Source organism: Microtus pennsylvanicus, chromosome 9, assembly GCF_037038515.1.
Source record: "Microtus pennsylvanicus isolate mMicPen1 chromosome 9, mMicPen1.hap1, whole genome shotgun sequence".
Lineage (NCBI taxonomy): Eukaryota > Metazoa > Chordata > Mammalia > Rodentia > Cricetidae > Microtus > Microtus pennsylvanicus.
This window is the reverse complement of record NC_134587.1, coordinates 35,917,761-35,937,880: the sequence shown is the minus strand read 5'-3', so window position 1 is coordinate 35,937,880 and position 20,120 is coordinate 35,917,761. Positions and strand designations below refer to the sequence as shown.

The window sequence follows — 20,120 nt, the reverse complement described above, 5'->3', positions numbered from 1 at the left end:
TTAAAGACTAAAAACTGTATTATTCACCACACTTATAATTACTACAGCAAAGAGAAAATTTATTAGCCTATATGTCCATGTATCTGGTGATTACTTACTTACCAAATTAAATTAAACAAAGGCACACTTGCTTTAGAACTACATAAATATTTTGGAAGAAAGGAGACAGACAGAGTACACCTGTAAGTTATGTGCAGATGTGCTAACAGAAGCAAACTACTTTGGCAGGTCATCGTTGCAAAAGTCTTCAGAGGCGTCTAAGAAAACACACACTCACCAAACATTTTTTTCACAGATAGCCTTTTGAAAAAGAAGCAGGAAGAGGGGGGCAAAATTAATAACAAGATTAGGAAGCAGCTTGCTATTAATTCTTTATTTTAATGATGAAAGTAACTAAAGAATGGTATATATGTTCCAACGTCTACATTAAACAAATAGCAGTAAGTGACTTAACAATTCGCTTAAAAATCAATACAGAAAGCTTAAAACTTGTACTAGTGCTCAATGTATCTTCTCTACTTTCTGTGCAAATTTGAACACGGGATTGTAAAAGAGAATGCCCAACGGAGGTAAGAGTCAACACTAATGCTAGAGGGAAATTTAAATTTAAAATGCAAGGTTGGAAACACATGGGATAAGAAACAAAGGGGTGTAAATATTGGTCTGTGCCAGCCAAACTGAACATATAAGAGGACAGGTAAGGTTTGAAGCCAGTGTCGATAGCTAGTCTGGTTGGCTCAAAAGAAACCATGAAAATCACATGCAAGACGAAGTGGTCTTTCATATATAGTCTTTCTCCTGGTGCAGCTTATTGTAACACACTGAACTATCAGCAAGGGTGGATTTTAATCACTTTAATCCACTGGTTATAGAAAAGAGACCACACAAGACCATCATTTGACAAGGAGTAAAACATGAAGTAATGAAGGAAAACTAAAGCCACATCTGGAAAACTGTGATAAGAGTTAAGCTATCTATACACAGTAAAGAAAAAAGGCCCATGATAAAGTACAAGCTGGTCAGGGAAGAATGAAAACCAAAGTGCATCCTTTAATTAGTGGCTAGCAGACCCTGCCAAGGTCTGTGACCAGCAACACATGCAAAATCTTCCAAGGCGGGCATCTAGCAGATGGGTCAGCAGATGATTCTAGAAGTCAGAGAGAAACGGAGCATCAGAGCATCACGATTCCCTTCATTTAACAAGCAACATATGAATAGTATTTAGTCCTCTCCCTGTTTCAACCAGGGAGCATGCACAGAGGGTGTGATCCCTCCACCAGTTGAAACATTTTAAATGCACAGAGAATTAGCCAATCTCAATAGAAATCCCTGCAGTCTTTGTCCATTTCCCACTCTCAGTGCCTTCCTCTTACACTTGCTTGTATAAGAACTCTGATTTATTCATGCTCATTTAAAGCTCTGCCTCTAACAAAACGCTTCTTTAAAGCTGACCTTTGCTTTCTAGGAATACATAACCAGTACTGAAGTCATCGATCCATTGGAAATGCTATGTGACCATGAGCATTTGTACCCCACTCCTGAGACATATCCGCGGAAGACAAGAAAGACCCTCTTGCTCTCTGGGGACTCTAAAATTAGCCAAATATGACATATTACACTGATGGATGGCTTCTAGTTTGTTGTTTTATAGCTTATGGACTATAAAAAAGCATAGATTGAAATTTTATTTTGTTTTATGAGCATGACTAGTTTTTATTTGATGAATATTTGTGTTTCTGTACATATGTGAATTGTGTGTGTGTGTGTACTACATACACGGTGTTGAACACTCTAGAACTGGAGTTATGATAGATTGTAAAGCACCATGGGGTGCTCAGGACAAAACTTAAGGTAAGAGCAATATAAGTGATCTTAACTCCTAAGCACTTCTTTCTTTTCCTCCTAGAAGCATACTTTGATGACACCTTTAATTCTATTCAATTACATAGAACTAATAAGAGCAAACAGATAATGAATGAAGAGAACAATGAGTTCTATCAATCTTTTTAAGGCAGGGGTTCATATGTATTGTTTAATTGTTAATCTGAACAAGAACAATCCTGGTTTGCAACTGCAGTGCCATGCAGTTAGGAAGTAAATACAATTCTTGTCAAGCAGCAAAATTATTGAATAGAATAATTGATAATTATTTCAATCCCTTTTGTTTTGTTTAGTTTAGACTATGTATGTTTTTAACATCTATCTACTAATATATGTCCAGGACTTAGAACTTCCTGGAACTGGCAAGGGCCAGGTGCAATTGTTTACTTTCTGTTGCTGCAATAAGCCTCTCTGAATATAAGCAACTTGAAGAGAAAGGTTTATTTAATTTACATATCCATGTCACCATCATTGCCAAACAGGAAGGAACTTAAAGAAGGTATTGAAGTGGAGACCACCACTTCAAGTCTAGTGAGAGATCCTATCTCAAAAAACAAGATACAGAGATGAAGAATAGCAGCAGAACTTGACCAGGAACTTTCACACAAATGCACACATACATGAACAAGCCTGCACTCATGAAAAATCTTTAAAAATTGTAATTTGATATTTTATACTCAACTGTCTTAAAGCTAATGACTTATGGGCCACACCCTTATGTTACCTCAGTGCACCTGATTTTCATAATTCCCAATTTGGTTTCAAATGAAAATGTTATGCAGACCAAAATAATTATGTATGTGCCTACTATAAACATAATCAACCATGTGGCTAGAGAGATCACTGGTTGGTAAGAGTCAAGAATCAATCATTTAGGCCAGAATTTAGGTCCTTCTCAACTCACAATGAGGAGGAAGACAGCTCAAAACTTCAACTTCAATTCCAAGGGGTCCATTGACCTTCTTTTCTTCTCTGCACTTACCCCCAAAATACATGTAAAAATATACTCATAAAACATAAATAAAATAAATCAAAAAGGAAAATAAAAACTTACCATGAATCTATTTTTTTCCCATTAACTGGTTAAGACATTCTGGAAAATGTACAGATGGTTTTGAAGATTAAGGAGCACTGTAGTACAATTACCCACAAAAGAACTACCTTTATTTAGAACAGCATTGTCACACAAACATAGGTTGAAGATAATCCTTTGTGGAAAGATTCTGGGGAAATAGTTTAATAACCAAAACATGAAATGAACTAAAATGTCTTTCTTTTATAAGTAAGAAAACCTTAGGGTTACTTATGTTAAAGCCACAATGATTGAAGTAGTCCACTGATGTCAATATGAAAAAAAAATTCACTCAGACATTAGAAAAGTCATGTATTTAGACATACTCACCACTGCACTGCACTTTGTAAAACAGTACCATTTCAATTTGAGTAGATATAAATGGATATGATCTACAAATTTAAAATAGTAGGTACAGGTAAAACATGCTCTGTGTCTCTACAACTACTGATTTTCTATAATTTTTTTTTTTACATTTCTTCAAAAATAATTAATGTACTTGCCTAGGTATAATGTTTTCAGTTGAGTGTGCTTACTATCAGCATGTGTACACAGAGAACCAGATTTGTTTTCTGACTGGCACTTCCCCATCAAAAACACAGCATCCTTCTGGGCAAATATTTATATCGTTTTTAATTTCTTTATTCATATAAACATGCTGATTTAAAAAATATATGTATTCATGTAAAACAAATGATTAATGTTGGGATTAATAGGCTGAGCAATATGTAAAACTTATATCCTTCTCAATGGTGCAGGGCACAAAAACTCCTGATTTTTCTTCTATCCCCTTAAATTAATCATAATTATTTTATCTTACAGATGTGGAGAAGGTAATTTTCTTGTGTGAACTCAGCTTTCTAAAATTAATAAAGTACTAAAGATTTCCCTGCGTCTGTGTAGCAACACCCTTCACAAACCCTGTGCGTTTTCTAGCACGACCTGTCACAATCTATGCCATAATGTTTTGCTTTTACTCTTACATTGAAAATTTTGTCAAGGTATCCCTCTGCATTTGTACTTGCTCATGGTCTATTTTATCATGAAAACAGGCAAATTTGGAATTTACATTTTTAAACATTTCTGGATTTTTATCCTGCCTTAAAAATGGTCCGCAGCTTAATATTATAAAATAGCATTTTCCTTAAATTTTACCTTGTTTTTTGGTATGTTCCTTAGATTTGAGACATAGAATAATTGAGGACCTAAAACTCTGAAACTTTTATTACCCCAAATGGAAACATCCCAGTTCCATTTCTGGGTGCTCCTGGGGGGTATAATTAATGTCTGGCATGTGTATTGGATGGATTCAGCTAGTTATTAAACTGCATTAAAGATTACCTTGCCAACTCCTCTTGTTTCTATTAATATTAATACATTTTTAGGACAAGTGGTTTTTCTCTAAACCCTTTTTTTTTTCAAGTTTATCACAGCACTGCCATTCCAGTCTGGGGTCTCAGTTGTTCTGTCAGACTTCACCACCAGCATTCTAGGTTGGGTTTGCTCTTTCCTCCTGAAAGCTGATGGCTCACGTTTGGATTTCTCAGTGCTGATCCTAAGTTTAGTTAAGAATAAATTTGGAGTAATTTTATGGATATAGACTACAAAAAGTTGATTTGCTTGCTCACCCTTGCATCCAGTCATCAATTCATTTGATGGCTGACAAGTCCATTCAGCAAAGGTACAGATTCTTAAACACAATGAATGCTCTTTTCACATGGACTTGATGCTCACTTTCTTGCTGTTATGCACATCTAAATGTTTTTATAAGCAAATGATGGGCATTTTAATATCAAATAAACACCTTATTTTGCAATGCTGCAGGAGATGGATACTAATTGTACCATCTCTTTAATAAAAAATCCCAGCATTTTATTTTCTAATAATATAATCTATAAAAGATTTTTTTCTGTTATAGAGTGAAAACTCTCAGTTCTCATTTTACTTTTTCTGTTAAAGTTGTACAAAACAAACTAATTGAAAGCATATGACCCCTAATTTGCATCAACCAAAATGCCTTTACTGCATAGACTGAGAGCCTTAGAAAGCATCACCAGGGGTTCCCATCCACTAAAAACAAAACTGCATTCTAATTTACTCTAATGGAAAGGTGAAGGAGATAAAAACAGTTTAAAAATATCTCCACGTTGTTTTTCAAATTCCCATTTGCATTCGAGGGTTTGAAGTGAAAGCATTCAGAGCTCATGCACAGGCAAGACACTGAAAACTACAGGGACTACGGAAACACATTAAAGAGGAGGAAGACCCGAGCTTTGTAAGATCACAGCTTTCCTTGATTTTGAATAAAGCAGAGATCCACAGGATGATGGGAAGGGCCACAGGCCTCTGACAGGAACAGCAAGAGCCATGAAGTGCTGTTCTGTGGCAGGGCACAGTGGTAAAGGCAATGGTCTTGAAAGCAGAAAAATGTAAAAGCTAAAATAGGAAAGAATTCTTGAAAGTAAATGTGGTTTGATGTGTGAGTTTAGTGTCCCCGAGAACCCCTGACACAAAGAATTCCTTCAACTGAGTTCACAGACAAAGGCTAAAAGCAGAACAGGAAACCTTCGAGAGACCCCTGAGTGTCTCACAGACAAGAAACTCAATCCATCCCTCAGACTCACTCAGCTCATGTACAAAAGAAAACAGCTAAACCACCAGGGAAGGGTGAGGAGACCTTTCTACCCACCAGGACAGGACAAAGAACATTCCTTTCTGAGGGGTGCAGAAATAAAGTTAGCTGCAGTTAGCAAAAGGCACAGGGAACCTCCTCACAAGCAAGGGGATATATAAAAAAATCTTCAAAGATGAGCTGCCCTCAAGGAGGGTAGAAGTCAAGCCCCTTGTATCTGAGGAGGAGATGGGAACACCACTGCACCGATCAAACCTTCTTAGTACTTACAAGGCAACACTAGCTGAATGCTAGGAAAAGAACAAGAAATACCATCAAAAACCATGGACTTTCAGAGACAAGAAGACACAAGCACAGTGCTCCATGTACTTCGGTCAAGAAGTGAAATTAGAGAGAACCAGCTATAATCCCCATGAAAGATTCTGAGCACAGACATAATTGACAGCTGTCATTCAAAAAGATCGTTTATCTTCTTTTTCCATTTTCTTATTTCTTAACTTTAAAAGATAGAATTCCTACTCCATTGCCAAAGTTAGCCCTGAAGTTCTGGTCTCGGACAATCTTCCTGCCTCAGGTAAGATTAGAAGCTTACCCCCATGACATTTGGCTGAAAAAAAAAAGATATAATTAATTTTAAAGCTATCCTAGACTCATAAAGAGATCTGCTTAGAGTGTGACTACTTCGTATAAATCTATTCTTATTTCCTTACCACAGTCCACCAGTGCTGAAAGGGGAAGAGGCACACAAAGCAGAGACCAAGTTAGCAGACTGCAGTGTCCATGAGGGATGCAGGTGAGAGTCAGAGAGCTAGGAGAGGAATTAAATCTGTGAGCAATGCCAACTTTTCAGAGAGCCCCACAAATGGGGCACAGAGCAGCCTTGTTGATGTACTGGGCTTGAACTTTCATACTTGTCTGTATCATGAGCCACACATTCTAGTACCAAATCAAGGTTGTACTTCATCTTAAAATCACTGGTAAAACTCTTTTGTTTTGTTTATTTTGTTGTTTGGTTGGCTTCAGTATGGTTGTGACGGGGAAAAAGGATATTAACTAAATTTTTGCATTGGGCAGGAAACCTTATTGATCGTAATGGTTCTGTTTAGAGATTTTATATACATATATATATATATATATACATATATATATATTATTTAGGTCATAGGGCAAAGTGTTCAGCACACACACAAATATGACCAATAAGCATTCCCCCAAGTGTTTTAGTATTCCATTTATCATACTAGAAATGTAATAATAATGATAATAAACATCTTTCTTGTTTCCAATTTTTATGTTTAACACATACTCTTACTATACAACCTTACTGGAATCAAACTTATTAACCTCCTATCTAAGTCTCTGAAGTGCCGGGGTTGTAGTTGTGTAGCACAGTCTCGTGGGAATAGATTTGTTTATTGAAGCCTCTAGAGCACTTTGGAGCCTGAGTCTTGTGTAAAGTTAACAAGCACTGTATTTGGGTGGCCCAGCATTTGCCACCTGAGCCCAGGAGGAATTCACAAAGCTGTGGCCTGATCGGAGCCTCAATTTATGAATGACTGCAATGGTCAACAGATTATCTAGAGGGCAACTCCGAGCCGAACACAGGACTGTCCATTGCAGGACCTTCCAGTACCAAGGAAAGAACAGGAGAGAATCCAGATGAGAGCCAATGATCGGTCTAGTCAATTTCCATGTCTCCACCTAGCTTTCTCTCTGTGTGTGTCATCAAATCTGTGTTCAGCTATCAAGGCTACCCTAGCAGGCCAGCTCCACCCAGCTATGTTCCTGCTCTATTATTTTGTTTATTTTTTTCTTTTTTCTTCTTTCCTTTCTTTGTCCCTTCCTTCTTTTCTTTCTTTCTTCCTTTGTTTCTTTTTCTTCTGTTTAGTCTTTTTTCTTTCCATTCTTACCTTTGTCCTGTTTTGTTTTTTTCCTTTTTCATTTCTCCATATCTTGTCTGGTTTGCAGGGTCTGTGTCATCTGATAATACATAATTCTCTTTTTCTATTCAGCCTATCATTGGTCAAATCCCCTTCACTCCTCACTTTTCCTGCCTTACAGATCTTCACAGTATTTTTCTCTTCCTTCTCCCTCTCTCTATCATGATGCTGTGAACCACTATGCTTAGAGTGTTTTTTCTTTTTTTTTATTTTTGACTTAAAACCTCTCTCAGTTGCTGATATAAATAGCAAATAATCCTAACATTGTATCTTTATTTCTTAAAATAAATTATGTTTAAAGAGTGATTATTGTATATAGAAGTTTAGTATATTTTTATAAGTCTGCCTCTGCATAGTGATTTGTTACAGTGAACAGGTGAATATAGATTCTAGTGTCCTGAACACCATCTTACTAAGAAAATAATACCTCTTCTACACAATATTACTTCCAAAATACTGCAAATACTTTCACTAAGTGATTTAAGGTAGCCTATGAGAAAAATACAAGTAACATTGATTAAAAAGGACAATCTATCCTCTACCAAGTATACCAACCCTAGGATACCTGCCCCTGAGAGAACATTGACAAATTTGTCCCAATAAATAAGGAACTGAATGAATTCCAAACAAAAACAAATAGCTGAATGAAATCAGGGTAGAAAACAAAAAATAAATAAAGAATGAGAAATATTGTAGAAAGCAAAAAAACAAATACTGAAGAAATTGTGCTTAGAATGAAAAACTCACTAAGAACAGTTCAGTGGAATGTGTCACCAGCAGAATGGATTTTAAGGAGGACTGAAGGGCAAGGCATCCAGATGATACAGAGTAATTGTTACATCGTCTCAAGGACAACAGTGTGTGTGTGCGTAAATATATATATATATATTTACACACATATATGTATATATATTTATACATATATGTATATATATTTTCACACATATGTATATATATTTGCACACACATACACACATCTACACACACACATATGTGTGTATATATATAGTGGGCTGAAGAAATGAGATGGTCAGTGGTTAAGAGCACTTCCTGCTCTTCCAAAAGTCTTGAGTCCAATTCGCAGCAATCACACGGTTGCTCAGAACTATCTGTAATGAGGAAGAAACGTGATCAGTCCTTCCTTATCAACTCAGACCATGAAATCCAATATGGACAAATTCAACAGAACCACCATATACAGGCTGCCCATGCATGCTTCAGCATTGCCAGGGCATACATAAATTTCATGTTTATATATATATATATATATATATATATATATATATATGTGTGTGTGTGTGTGTGTGTGTGTGTGTGTGTGTGTGTGTGTGTGTACATATATGTGTGTGTATAGACACACAACTATGGGGATAAAAGAAACAGAATTCCATACAGAGATAAGCAGAATATTTCAAGAATCATAGCAGAAAAAATATTTCCAATCTAGTGAAAGAAAACCCATTCAAAAAGAAGAGGCATATAGAAGAGACCAGAAAAGAAAATGACCATGTCGTATCACAGTTAAAATAGTAACTATACAAAATAAGACAGTGTGTTAGCAGCTTCAAGTGAAAGCATCAAGTCACATCGGAAGGCCAATTGATCCTAACAACAGACAGCTCTCCACAGAAGCATTAAAATCAAGTGGGACACAGAAGTGTCTAGTGCAGGTTCTGAAGGTCCACATTTGCTAACACAGGCTACAATACCCAGAAAAAAAAAAAAACCTGTGGTTTGCCAATATCGTTTAGGCTTTTTCATGTCAGTATTACATTATAATTAGGGTTTTTACTCTTTCTAAAAGAAAATGTAAAACTTCAACTAAAAAAGGAACTAAGCTGCCTTGTCTTTGGAAGAATATGCCTGTTAAGTATTCACGTCTGAGAGTGCTGCTGCAGAGTCTTACAGCTGTCAGCTCTGAGGTTAGGAGTGAAGGGGTGATCCTGATAGTGTGGTGGTTGTGGTGCCCATCTCTGCTGTTGTGTGCAGAGCCACCAGCCTCCCTGGTAAGATAGTCATCTCAATTCGGGTTATCGATGGGCACCTCTAGTCAGAGCTCAGAAACAGACACTTTAAAAGGAAGGTAAGACCCTCTCTATTATATTTTTATTCCTCCTGAAAGATTCTTTTGAAAGCAAAATATCCCCAACAATCTGCTTGGCTAATAGTGCAAGTCGCTTTCTCAAAATGTGATATCCCATTTCTGAGACCAGTAGCAAGAAGCTTCTGCCAGAGTCAATGCAAGTAAAACGTTTAATAAAACCTCTTGTGAATACAAAAATCGTGGGTGACGTATTTCCTTATTCAGGAAGCTATTTTTAAAATGTGAAACTGCCACATATTTCATTTTGAAACTTCATTTGCCTCTCTTGGAGAGTGAACTTTTTGTCATTGGTAATTTGACTTGAACCTTAGCTAAGCTGAGCGAATCATCTTCCAATGAATCTCTGGTTCTGTTTCACAGACTCATCTGGATGTTTCTGGGCTCTCTTGTTCAGTTTGTATGTTCTCTGGCTCCGTGTGCATCCTATCTCTGGATAATAGGTTTTCTTAAAATATAACTTTACTCACACTTTTTCTTGTATCAGAAATCCTTTTCACTTTTTCATTTTATGCAAACCCCTTCACCTTACCTTCAAGGTTCTTCATCATATCCATTTCTACTTTGCATGTATCTTCTGTTACTATTATCTGCAAATTGAACTGCCAAAATAGTGATCCATCGAGATCATCCATCCTATTTCTGGAGAATATTTCTCCATACATTTCTGGCTGCATAAATGCTTTCTCTCTGCCTTTAATATCGCGTCTCCTGAGGGTGTACCCCACAAATGGCTTGGTATATAAGGAGTCTCTGAATATATCCAAGTAAGGGTGTCTACCACTTTCTGTAGATGCCCATTGCCTAGACAATCCCCATGAACCTCATGTTTTTTGGGGAGATCAGCTTAGACCCAAAAATTGCATATTGTAATGCTTTAAATTTTCCATGTGTTTTTATCGTCCATGAAGATAGCCATTTCTAAAAAATTGTTTTTTACTTTTAACTCACACAATAGGCTAGAAACTATACTTCATAAATATTCAGTTAATGACTCTTGACTTAAAGATTTCTATTCAAGAACTGTGTAGGCTTTATGCATGAGGAAAATGAGACCCAGAATTATGATAGGAAGTTACTCAATCATGTGTTGGTTTAGCATTAGGATATTTTTCTATCTTTAATAATGGTATTTCGTTGGCTGTTTCTGAAACTATTTTATACTGGTTTGAGAAGACTGCATGCATGTGAGGTGTACAAAATACTACATTTGTTACATTTGTATTGATAAATTAAAGTAAGTATATCTTTATGTTTCTCTAAAGATATTTGCTACTTCAAGAGCACGGCTTTACAACTGCCTTTTAACAGATAGAATAAGAAAGAGTACACAGGAATTTGATGACAGTAGGAACACTGGTGCTCTTATTGAGATAGGCAGTTTTCTAATAAGGACCAATACTACAGAATTCTTTGACACCCTGTTAAACATGATACTGTACCATGAAGTCTATAACAGCATCATTGTAATTCCACATTTTGCCGAAAAGTGAACAATATCACTATTTACTTACTGTAGTGTTTAAGATGTAGTAGACAATTCAAGTTTCATTTCTCAATGACATATTAGCATACAGAATTGGAAAACTGTAGACATTAGTGTCACCGAGATGATAAAAATTTATAAAATGCTCTTCAAAGAATAAGAAGAATATGGAATCTGCTTAGCACCATGAAACACACTAGATGTAGCCTTTCAAAGGCCTTTATCTGTGAGCAGCTTGAAGTTAATGTCACAATGTCACTTACCGTCTTTCAGGATGGTTTCTCGCTCGGTGCCATCTATCTTCTGCCGGCCAATTAGAAAACTGGCGGTGTCAGCAAAGTAGATATAATTAGCTTCTGCGTGAAAGTCCAGAGCACGCGGGTTTACCAGATTTTCTATGGGGATCATGCCTTCATCAGCTATCTTGGTATTCAGGTCCATCCCTCTAACAATTCCTGGGCGTCCTTTCCCATAAAAGAGGAACAATTCATTCTTTGGCCCTGCAGAAGAAAGATTACAAACATAAACAACCCATGCTGCCTAATCTTCTTTACACTGCAGAATGCCACTGTTTAATTAACTGGCACAATTAGACTTTTTTTTTTAAATTCAATACTAGAAATTAAACTCTGAAATATGCCAAACGGATCTTGATGCAAGAAGGCCGGCTAATTGCATTACTTTAATTAAACCAGAAATTACTTCACTGAATGGGTTATATTTAGTTAATTATTCTTCTGTCTGTATAGCAAAAACATGACAGATCATTGAATAACTTGTAACTTGTGAAATGGAAATTTATTAAAATATCCGGTACATTTAATTGTATAATTCATTACAATCAAGCGAACGCTTTCTGAAGATACCATCTATTGCACTCATTACATTTGACAGTGCTGAAAACTTCAGGCCAATTAAATCTCTGCAGTATGGAGCTGCCACATACTGACTGCGAATGCTAACAAAAGGGTCACAGGATATCAGAGAGATTAACATGAACATTACTGTGTTCTGCTGTCCAGACAGGTGACTAATGTGCATAAGAAATGAATCAGTGCCAGCTGATGGCATCAGTTTACTTCCTAGCTTAATTGTAATGTCAGAGACAATGTCGTCTGCCAGGGAATCTGATATGTAACACAGAACTCAACAGAAGCAAACAAATAACACAAATCTCCAAACAAACAGAAACGATCTCCATAGCTACTAAAATGCAAAATCAAGGTGGCCTTTTTTTTTTTTTTGCTTTTCTTGGGTTTTCTTTCCTTGTTTTTTTTTTGTTGTTGTTTGTTTTGTTTGTTTGTTTTTTCTTTTAAAGAAGCATGGGCAATTTAAAAGCAACTCTATCACTCACTAAGAAGCATTTCAGCACACACACACACACACACCAATTTTCTTGCACATCTTTCAAAGGCTGCAGTCCTGCAGGTGACTGCTTGACTTGCAAAGCTGTCAACTCCGACATGTGTTTGCTGCTATTATAAAAGGGGGAAGGAACCTTGCCAATCTCTACCTTTTTGAACTATCTGGGCAGAGTAAGTTTCATCGGCATCCAAGTCTAGTGGACAGTGCTTCAATACAGAGGAATTACATGAATGCCATCTGCCAGATGCACTCAACACCTACTCCATAAACATCAGAATCTTGTGCTACTAAATCTTATGGTTGGGCTTTGGGGTCCTCTTTCCCAACTTCCAGGTCAGGTTCCGGACAGTCAGACAGTTCTTTAACACACACACACACAAACACACACACACACACAAACACACACACACACACAAACACACACACACACACAAACACACATACACACACATACATACACACACATACACACACACACACATAAACACACATACACACACACACACACACACACACACACACACACACGAAACCAAGGCCCTAAATTGAATTTAGAATTCCAAGAATTCAGCTATTAGGAAACAACTGAAGCAAAATTGTTTCTCCTAGCAAAAGGAGTTCAAAAATCAACTGTGGAAGAAAAGCAGCTAGGCCCACGTTCTGTCACCAAACGAGGAAATCCACTTGCCACTTACATATTCTGAGCTACAAAATCTCCAGTTTGAAACATGAATCTGCTTTCTCTTGAAATCTGGCAATTGAGTAGTCATTGAGGAAGGCCCTAATCCTATGACCAGAATGAGAGATGTCAACTTTCTGGCATTAAATAAAGCCTGCTCAAGCGGTTTGAGCTCCTATAAATTCTCGTCTACTGTTTTTTTTTTCCTAAAAAGGCAATTTTTAGATATTGCTGTAGTGTCTATCACAGAAATTTTGTAAATAAAGTATGCATCTTCCATTATCGGAGGGTTTATTTTTGTCTAGTTGAATATTTTGTCTATTTGAATTTCAACTTAAACTTTGTAAATTAATTTTATTCTCATTATAATCAATAGCCATCCATGGATTTAACCATATAGTACACTTCACTACTATGTAATTTCTTCCTCAAATTTAACTTATGTATATATTTCACAATACATATTTATTTTTTGTTGACACGTATTCATTGAACAAAATGATGAATTAATAATGGCATTTTACTTAAAAATACAATGTAGTAGGCCATAGATTCTAGCTCCTAAATTCACAAAAAGCCTGGATTCCTTTTCTTATTCTAATTTATAATTATTTAAAAGGAAGATCCATGTTATAAACATTTTTTCCATTTAAATTAACAAATTATTTTCTGTGTTGATTCGCTATGTTAAACATTACATTGTTCCCATTGCTCAGCAAGAGAGGTTGCTGAGAAATTTACATATTGACTTTATGATTTTATGCTAACAACGAGATGAGATTTTCCTTTTCCTCTATTATTCCTCACCTTTCCTTTGATGTAAGTATAAGATAATGTAACTTAATGACTTTGTGCTTCATAATTCCTTGATGTTTTCCTGATTTCAAAAGTATTTCATTCAAAATAATATTTTATATGATATAAAATTAGTATTAGTTCATTTGGGGGCTTTCCTTTATGAAATTATAGAATGGTTTTGGACAAATATGTACATATATTCATTTATTTTTCAAAAATTACCACCATTAAATTTAATGATATTTTGTTATGCCATTAAAGTATCTTCAAAAACATTCTTTTTTAATTCTAGCATAATACTTTATTGACTAAAAACCATAATCAGGAATCTATCATAGCAGATTTTCATTTACATTTTGAATAAATATGAAAATTTTACTGGGCAATCTTGGACTCTCATTGCTAGCACATGACTGTTTGGGACCTTTAAATTGTAAGAAAGGTATTTGTATTTTGTTCAATCTTATTTTGGGCATTCCTTGATGCTTACTTTACAATTTCTTTGTGTGTGTGTGTGTGTGTGTGTGTGTGTGTGTGTGTGTGTGAAATTTAATTAGACAGCGACAAAACTTGGGTTCTTGTTTTAAGTTCTTAATTCCATTCTACTGTTAAAGGGAGGGCACAGGTTTCTTCCTTTCCTTTCTTTTCTTTTCTCTTCTTTCTTTGTTTTTTTTTTTTTTTTCAAGATAGGGTTCCCCTGTAGCTTTGGAGCCTGTCCTGTAACTAGCTCTTGTCAAACAGGCTGACCTCAAACTCACAGAGATCCCCCTGCCTCTGCCTCCCGAGTGTTGGGATTAAAGGCGCACACCACCACTGCCTGGCAGGATTAGGTTTCTTTATAGTTTCTGTGGATATACAGAATAAGAAACTTAAGCGCTTTCACTACAGTGTTCTCCAAGCCATTGACCCTTGCAAATAACCAAGGAAAGAGACAGGGCATCTCCACCTGAGTGGGAAGGATAGCCCACAGAATGTCATTGTGGAACTAGCAACCTCATTTCTAGCTTTCTAACCCCCTGGCCTCTACTGAAACGTTCTGTTTTTTATATTAACCTTTCCCTCTGTGGATTGCTGTTGCCCTGGCCTTTGATAGTGCCAGATGTCTGACTTTCTGCTAGAGGGAGCTTATAGAGTTTGAAAGATCAAAACTCAGTTTTTGTTGAATCTATTTTTATTTATCATAGTTAGAATTGTTTGTGGTGGTTTTTGCACCAAAAGGATATAGTCTATAAAAGTTCTCTTAAATGCAGCTCTAAGCTGAGGTTTTCCCATAAAGGTATTTACGTACATTGTGTGTATACATGAATATGATTACACATTTTCATGACATACTATCACTTCCCCAGAGCAACAGTCAATTTAGTTATGTTATACAATTGTGCAGACACATTCAGCTTCTCTGATCTGCAGGCCTCAAATCCAGAAAATCAATTATTCTCCAGATAGGCTCAGGAACATGAGACCAGATATCTTTATGTTTCCACCATTTAACTCAAAGCCAGAAACACAAATTAAACATGCATTTTGTTTATTTCTTTTCTTTTTCTAAAAAAAAAAAAAATCTTAAAAGCTTGTTCAAAAATAATCATGAAAATACCATGCCAAATCTTAAAAATTAAACAAAAAAATTCTAACAACTTATAATAAAGGGAGAGTTTCTGATAAGTCATTCAAAGAATTGATACATGTTTGACATCGCTAATGAAACACGAAATAACGTAGCAAACTTCAGAGCCATTTCTGCTGAGCAAAGGTGTGCGTTGGTGCTGCCTTGCTGTATCCAGTGGTACTGCATAGTTGTATATGCTCTTCAGTCAAACAAGACACCTATTTGGAAGATTATTTGAGTTTACATATGAGAAAAAATATAGTCAACCTTGGGTAGAGTTCCTTGATTTCATGAACCTCATTCAGGAAATTAAAAACTAAAATAGATTTTTTTCCCCTTAAAATCTTCCCTGATGGATCCCTATGGTGAACAAGTTTGCTAACCCTTTAGCTTAAAGAGCTGCCCTTTTTATTGCCTCCAGGAAAGGTAAATCCTGACTTTGAGAAGGGAAAATGTCTAGCATGCACTTGCTGGTAAATATCACTGTAAGACTATAAGTCTCTTGTTCTTCTTACTGATGGGAACGCTGCTAATTAAAAAAAAAAATCAAAACACCCACAACTCTCCAGAAGAGGTGCCTGCTGGCGAAATGTGTAGCAACATACTTTTGCATGACTTGCCGTCACTCCCCAAGTTGAAGCCAGTCCTGCAGCGACAGGTCCGTGACTTATAACTGCTGCTGAACAGACAGATGTGTGAACAGCCCCCTGGCAGTCCATATGCATCCAGTTCACAGGCATGGCTTCTGACTGCAACAGAGAGAAAAGCAGACAAGTCAATTATGTGTAAACTTTACAGTGTAAGGACGTGGAATCTTAGCAAAATGTTGCATACCCCACTGTGGAGTACTATAATAACATGGTGGGGGGGGGATTAAACCCCAACAGAATCTTCTTGGGTTAAATTAAAAAAATCAAAGAAATATTAATTTACTGTGTTCATAAATATGCAAATAAAATTAACATTTTTGTTTGTTTTGGAGCCAAGTTTTGTGTGCTTATTTAAATGTCATTAAAAAAGAAAGAAAGGAAAACATAAAAAAATGGAAGAAAAAAGTCCCAGTATAGGGATTTGAGCAAAGTTACCCTTCATCAGCATATGGGCAGTCACACTGGGAGAGACATCATCTGAGCTGATGAGAAATGCTAAGACACAACAAATGTTTTCAATATTTGAGACCACAAGAAAATTATGGTGTGAAAATGTGCTTTATTGATATTTAGAATTAGGGAGGAACAAAATGTAAATAGGACCATGAAAATAAGAAAGATCATGGCCAAAGAGAAGTAATACTGTCACTGTGTCCCTAAGAGTCTGGCTAGTATTAAAACTAAGTTTTTGCTCAACTCTTAGTTAAAAGAGAGGTGAATATCATGACTAATTTATTTTATAGCCAAACTAATTTACTTTAAAAAAATACAGAGACCCACACTGGAGCAATGGACTGAGATTCCAAGGTCCCAATGAGGACCAGAAGGAAGGAGAACATGAGCAAAGAAGTCGGGACCACGAGGGGTGCACCCCCCCACCGAGACAGTGGAGCTGATCTACTGGGAGCTCACCAAGGCCAGCTGGACTGTTACCGAAATAGCATGGGATAAAACTGGACTCTCTGAACATGGCGAACAATGAGGGCTGATGAGACGCCAAGGACAATGGGCAAGGGGTTTTGATCCTACTTAATGTGCTGGCTTGGTGGGAGCCTAGCCAGTTTGGATGTTCACCTTCCTAGATATGGGCGGAGGGGGGAGGACCTAGGACTTACCACAGGGCAGAAAACCCTGACTGCTCTTTGGACTGGAGAGGGAGGGGGAGAGGAGTGGGGGGAGGGGGAGAAGAGTGGGAGGAGGGGGAGAAGAGTGGGAGGAGGGGGAGGGAAATGGGAGGCTCGGAGGAGGTGGAATTTTTTTTTTATTCTCCTTTTATCAATAAAAAAAGAAAAAAAAGAAAAAAATAAATAAATAAAAATAAATAAAACAGTGGAAAACAAGAAAAAAATACTTTCTTCTTTCTGTATCCATCATTTTTCTAAGAGAAAAAAAAATGAGTGAAAAGGTCTTTCAGTGAATGTTTTATTGCTGTGTAATGTCTCAAGGCTTCTAAAGTAGCTTAGGTAACATGAAAAAAAAGTAGCTTAGGTAATAAACCCATTCTGTTATCATAATCAATTCTCTTTTTCCTTTTCATTACTACGTTTTCTTTCTTTATTACCTATCAGTATGCAAATGTTCCAGTATTTATGCAACTTGGAAAAGAAACAACTTCTCATTGCGCTGATTCACCTAAGGTGCATGGTTTTCCATGGTCATTGCACATTTTCTCCATTTCCATTCCTTCTGTCTCCTTCAAACCAACTTTAGTCACATATCATCAAAATGTCATGTTAGAAGTCAATACGCTTCATGCTGTCAAGACCAAAGACCATTTGGATTTTCTGAACTGCTTCTTGTTCAAGCCATCATTTGGCTTCTCTGTTCTTGACTTCCTGGTGATATGTTCCAGTGTCATTATTTGAAACTCCTCTCCACATCAGCTTACTTCCCTGATGTTCACAGCTATTCAATGGTGTTACATAATACCTCTATGCCAATCACTACAACTGCTGTATCTATCCTGGTCTTCTCCTCCAAACTAAATACATAATCGTGTATATGCATGTATCTCTCCAAATCTACATTTAAGTTTATAATAGACATTTGAAATAACCCATATGACTGACCTCAGTCTTTTCTTCTAAATTGTTTTGTTTCTCATATTTACAATTTATGCTGTTTCAATGTTTTAGCAACACCTATGCCTTCATTCTTGACTCTTTATCTTTTATATCCCATCCAATATATGTTTATAAAGATCCTGAATTTAACTCCTACATCTATTTACTTGACTACTACTCTCTTGGAACAATCCATCACTTTTTCTAATCATCGTCCTCTCCCCAGAACAGTCTGGCATCAATTCTATACATCTATGGAAAGTTCATAAACGTTACTATGAAACTCTGCTGAATGATTCTTTATGATTCCTACTTCATGAAATAGAAAAATAAAGAGCTTTATGATAATCTACAAGCTCCTACGTGTTACATAATCTATGATATCTCTATTTTTCCCCTTTCCTGTCTGTAGTCACTCTGTTTCAGACATATAAGTGCGTGGATGCTCCAGAGGAGTTTAGGTTTGTTCTGCCCTCATGGCTTTGAACTTACTCATCTCTCCCTGCACACTGCTCACTCCAGAGATCACCAGGCTACTCATATTCAATTTTTTAAAGATTTTAGTCCATGTCATCTTTCTAGTTAGACCTCTTCAACAAAAATTGCCAACTCCCGATGTCTGATTCCTTAACTCTTCCCTATCTTTTTTCTCTTTGATAGTAGTTATTATTTCTAATGAAATAAATAATTTACTTACTCATTTTGTATTATAATGTCTCCAATATCACTTAAGTTCCATAAAGCAAAAGCTACTTTGTGTTTAGTTGAGTAGTATATTCCTAGCATGTAGAATAAATCTTGGTACATAGTAATGGTCTATGGATAATTGGCAAATACAGAAAGCTACAGAATTCTAATAAAGTTGTCTTCAAATTTCAAAACTGAATTTGTTACAAATCTGTTTGTGACAGTGCACTTCCTCCGATAGATGTACATTAATATTTAGTATTTTTAGATCAGTTTTAATTTGAAATATCTTTATAGAGAGATGACAGGAATTTGGGGTAGTGATATTCTACTTTCAAGTAACTTTGTATTTTAACTGGGCCTAAACTGGGCTGCTGATGATCATTATTAACCTACTATAAAAATCATTATATTGTGTTTTTCAAATATATTTAACACTACTGCAGTTCACTTTAATTGTTTTTTTTAATAGGCATTTAAAAAAAACATAAAGCAATTGGGATATTAAACCAGGAGAACCAGAACTTCCACTAGTGGACACAAGGCAAGTGCCACAGCAAATAACCTGGTTCGAAATTTGCCTTCAAAAAATGGTAGAAAAGTTCAGAAATAAGCCTTAGCATCCGAGCTCCCTGTCTACATACATCACTTCGGAAAGTTGTTTGCTGGGGCTAAATCGAGCCATCATTTCAACCCCGTCGTTGGAGAAACGATTTGATAGGAGCTGAGTAGTTTGTCATTTAGACTTGAGAAGTGATCTCTATTCTATTCTATCAAGCAGGCACGTACATTTTTGCTGTCAAAAAAGAATTTATGATATCCTCTGTAACACCACACAGAAGCCCAAGGACTATGTTCTCACCAAAGCTGCTGTTGGGGAGGCTGTTAAGGAGCCCCGTGGCTTACCTGTTGGCTGAGTTCTTTTTTGATAGGTTCGGATTCCTCGAGCACTTTCCATTTTAATTATTGAGTGAATGTCAGTGCCATTGAATCTGTTTATTCGTATGATGTCGAAGTTATCAAAATTGGTTGCATATAAATAATCTTCAAATACAGTTATGCCATAGAGATGCTTAACCTGCAAAGAGCACCAAATATAGCTAGAATTTTTAATTCTACTGCTGCTAATGTGAAAATTATAATTACAAGTGTGAAGA

At 36.4% G+C, this 20,120-nt stretch overlaps 1 protein-coding gene across 1 annotated transcript in view; it reads right to left on the bottom strand.

Annotated features, from left to right (window-relative positions):
• The window catches only part of Lrp1b (LDL receptor related protein 1B), a 1,720,116-nt gene that overhangs the window by 703,398 nt on the left and 996,598 nt on the right, over window positions 1-20,120 (bottom strand). The window contains exons 9-11 of the mRNA XM_075985306.1: window positions 19,870-20,041; window positions 16,169-16,312; window positions 11,376-11,612 (exon numbers count right to left, since the gene is read on the bottom strand). Of these exons, the coding sequence (XP_075841421.1) occupies window positions 11,376-11,612; window positions 16,169-16,312; window positions 19,870-20,041 (553 nt within the window). The remainder of the gene's footprint in view (window positions 1-11,375; window positions 11,613-16,168; window positions 16,313-19,869; window positions 20,042-20,120) is intronic.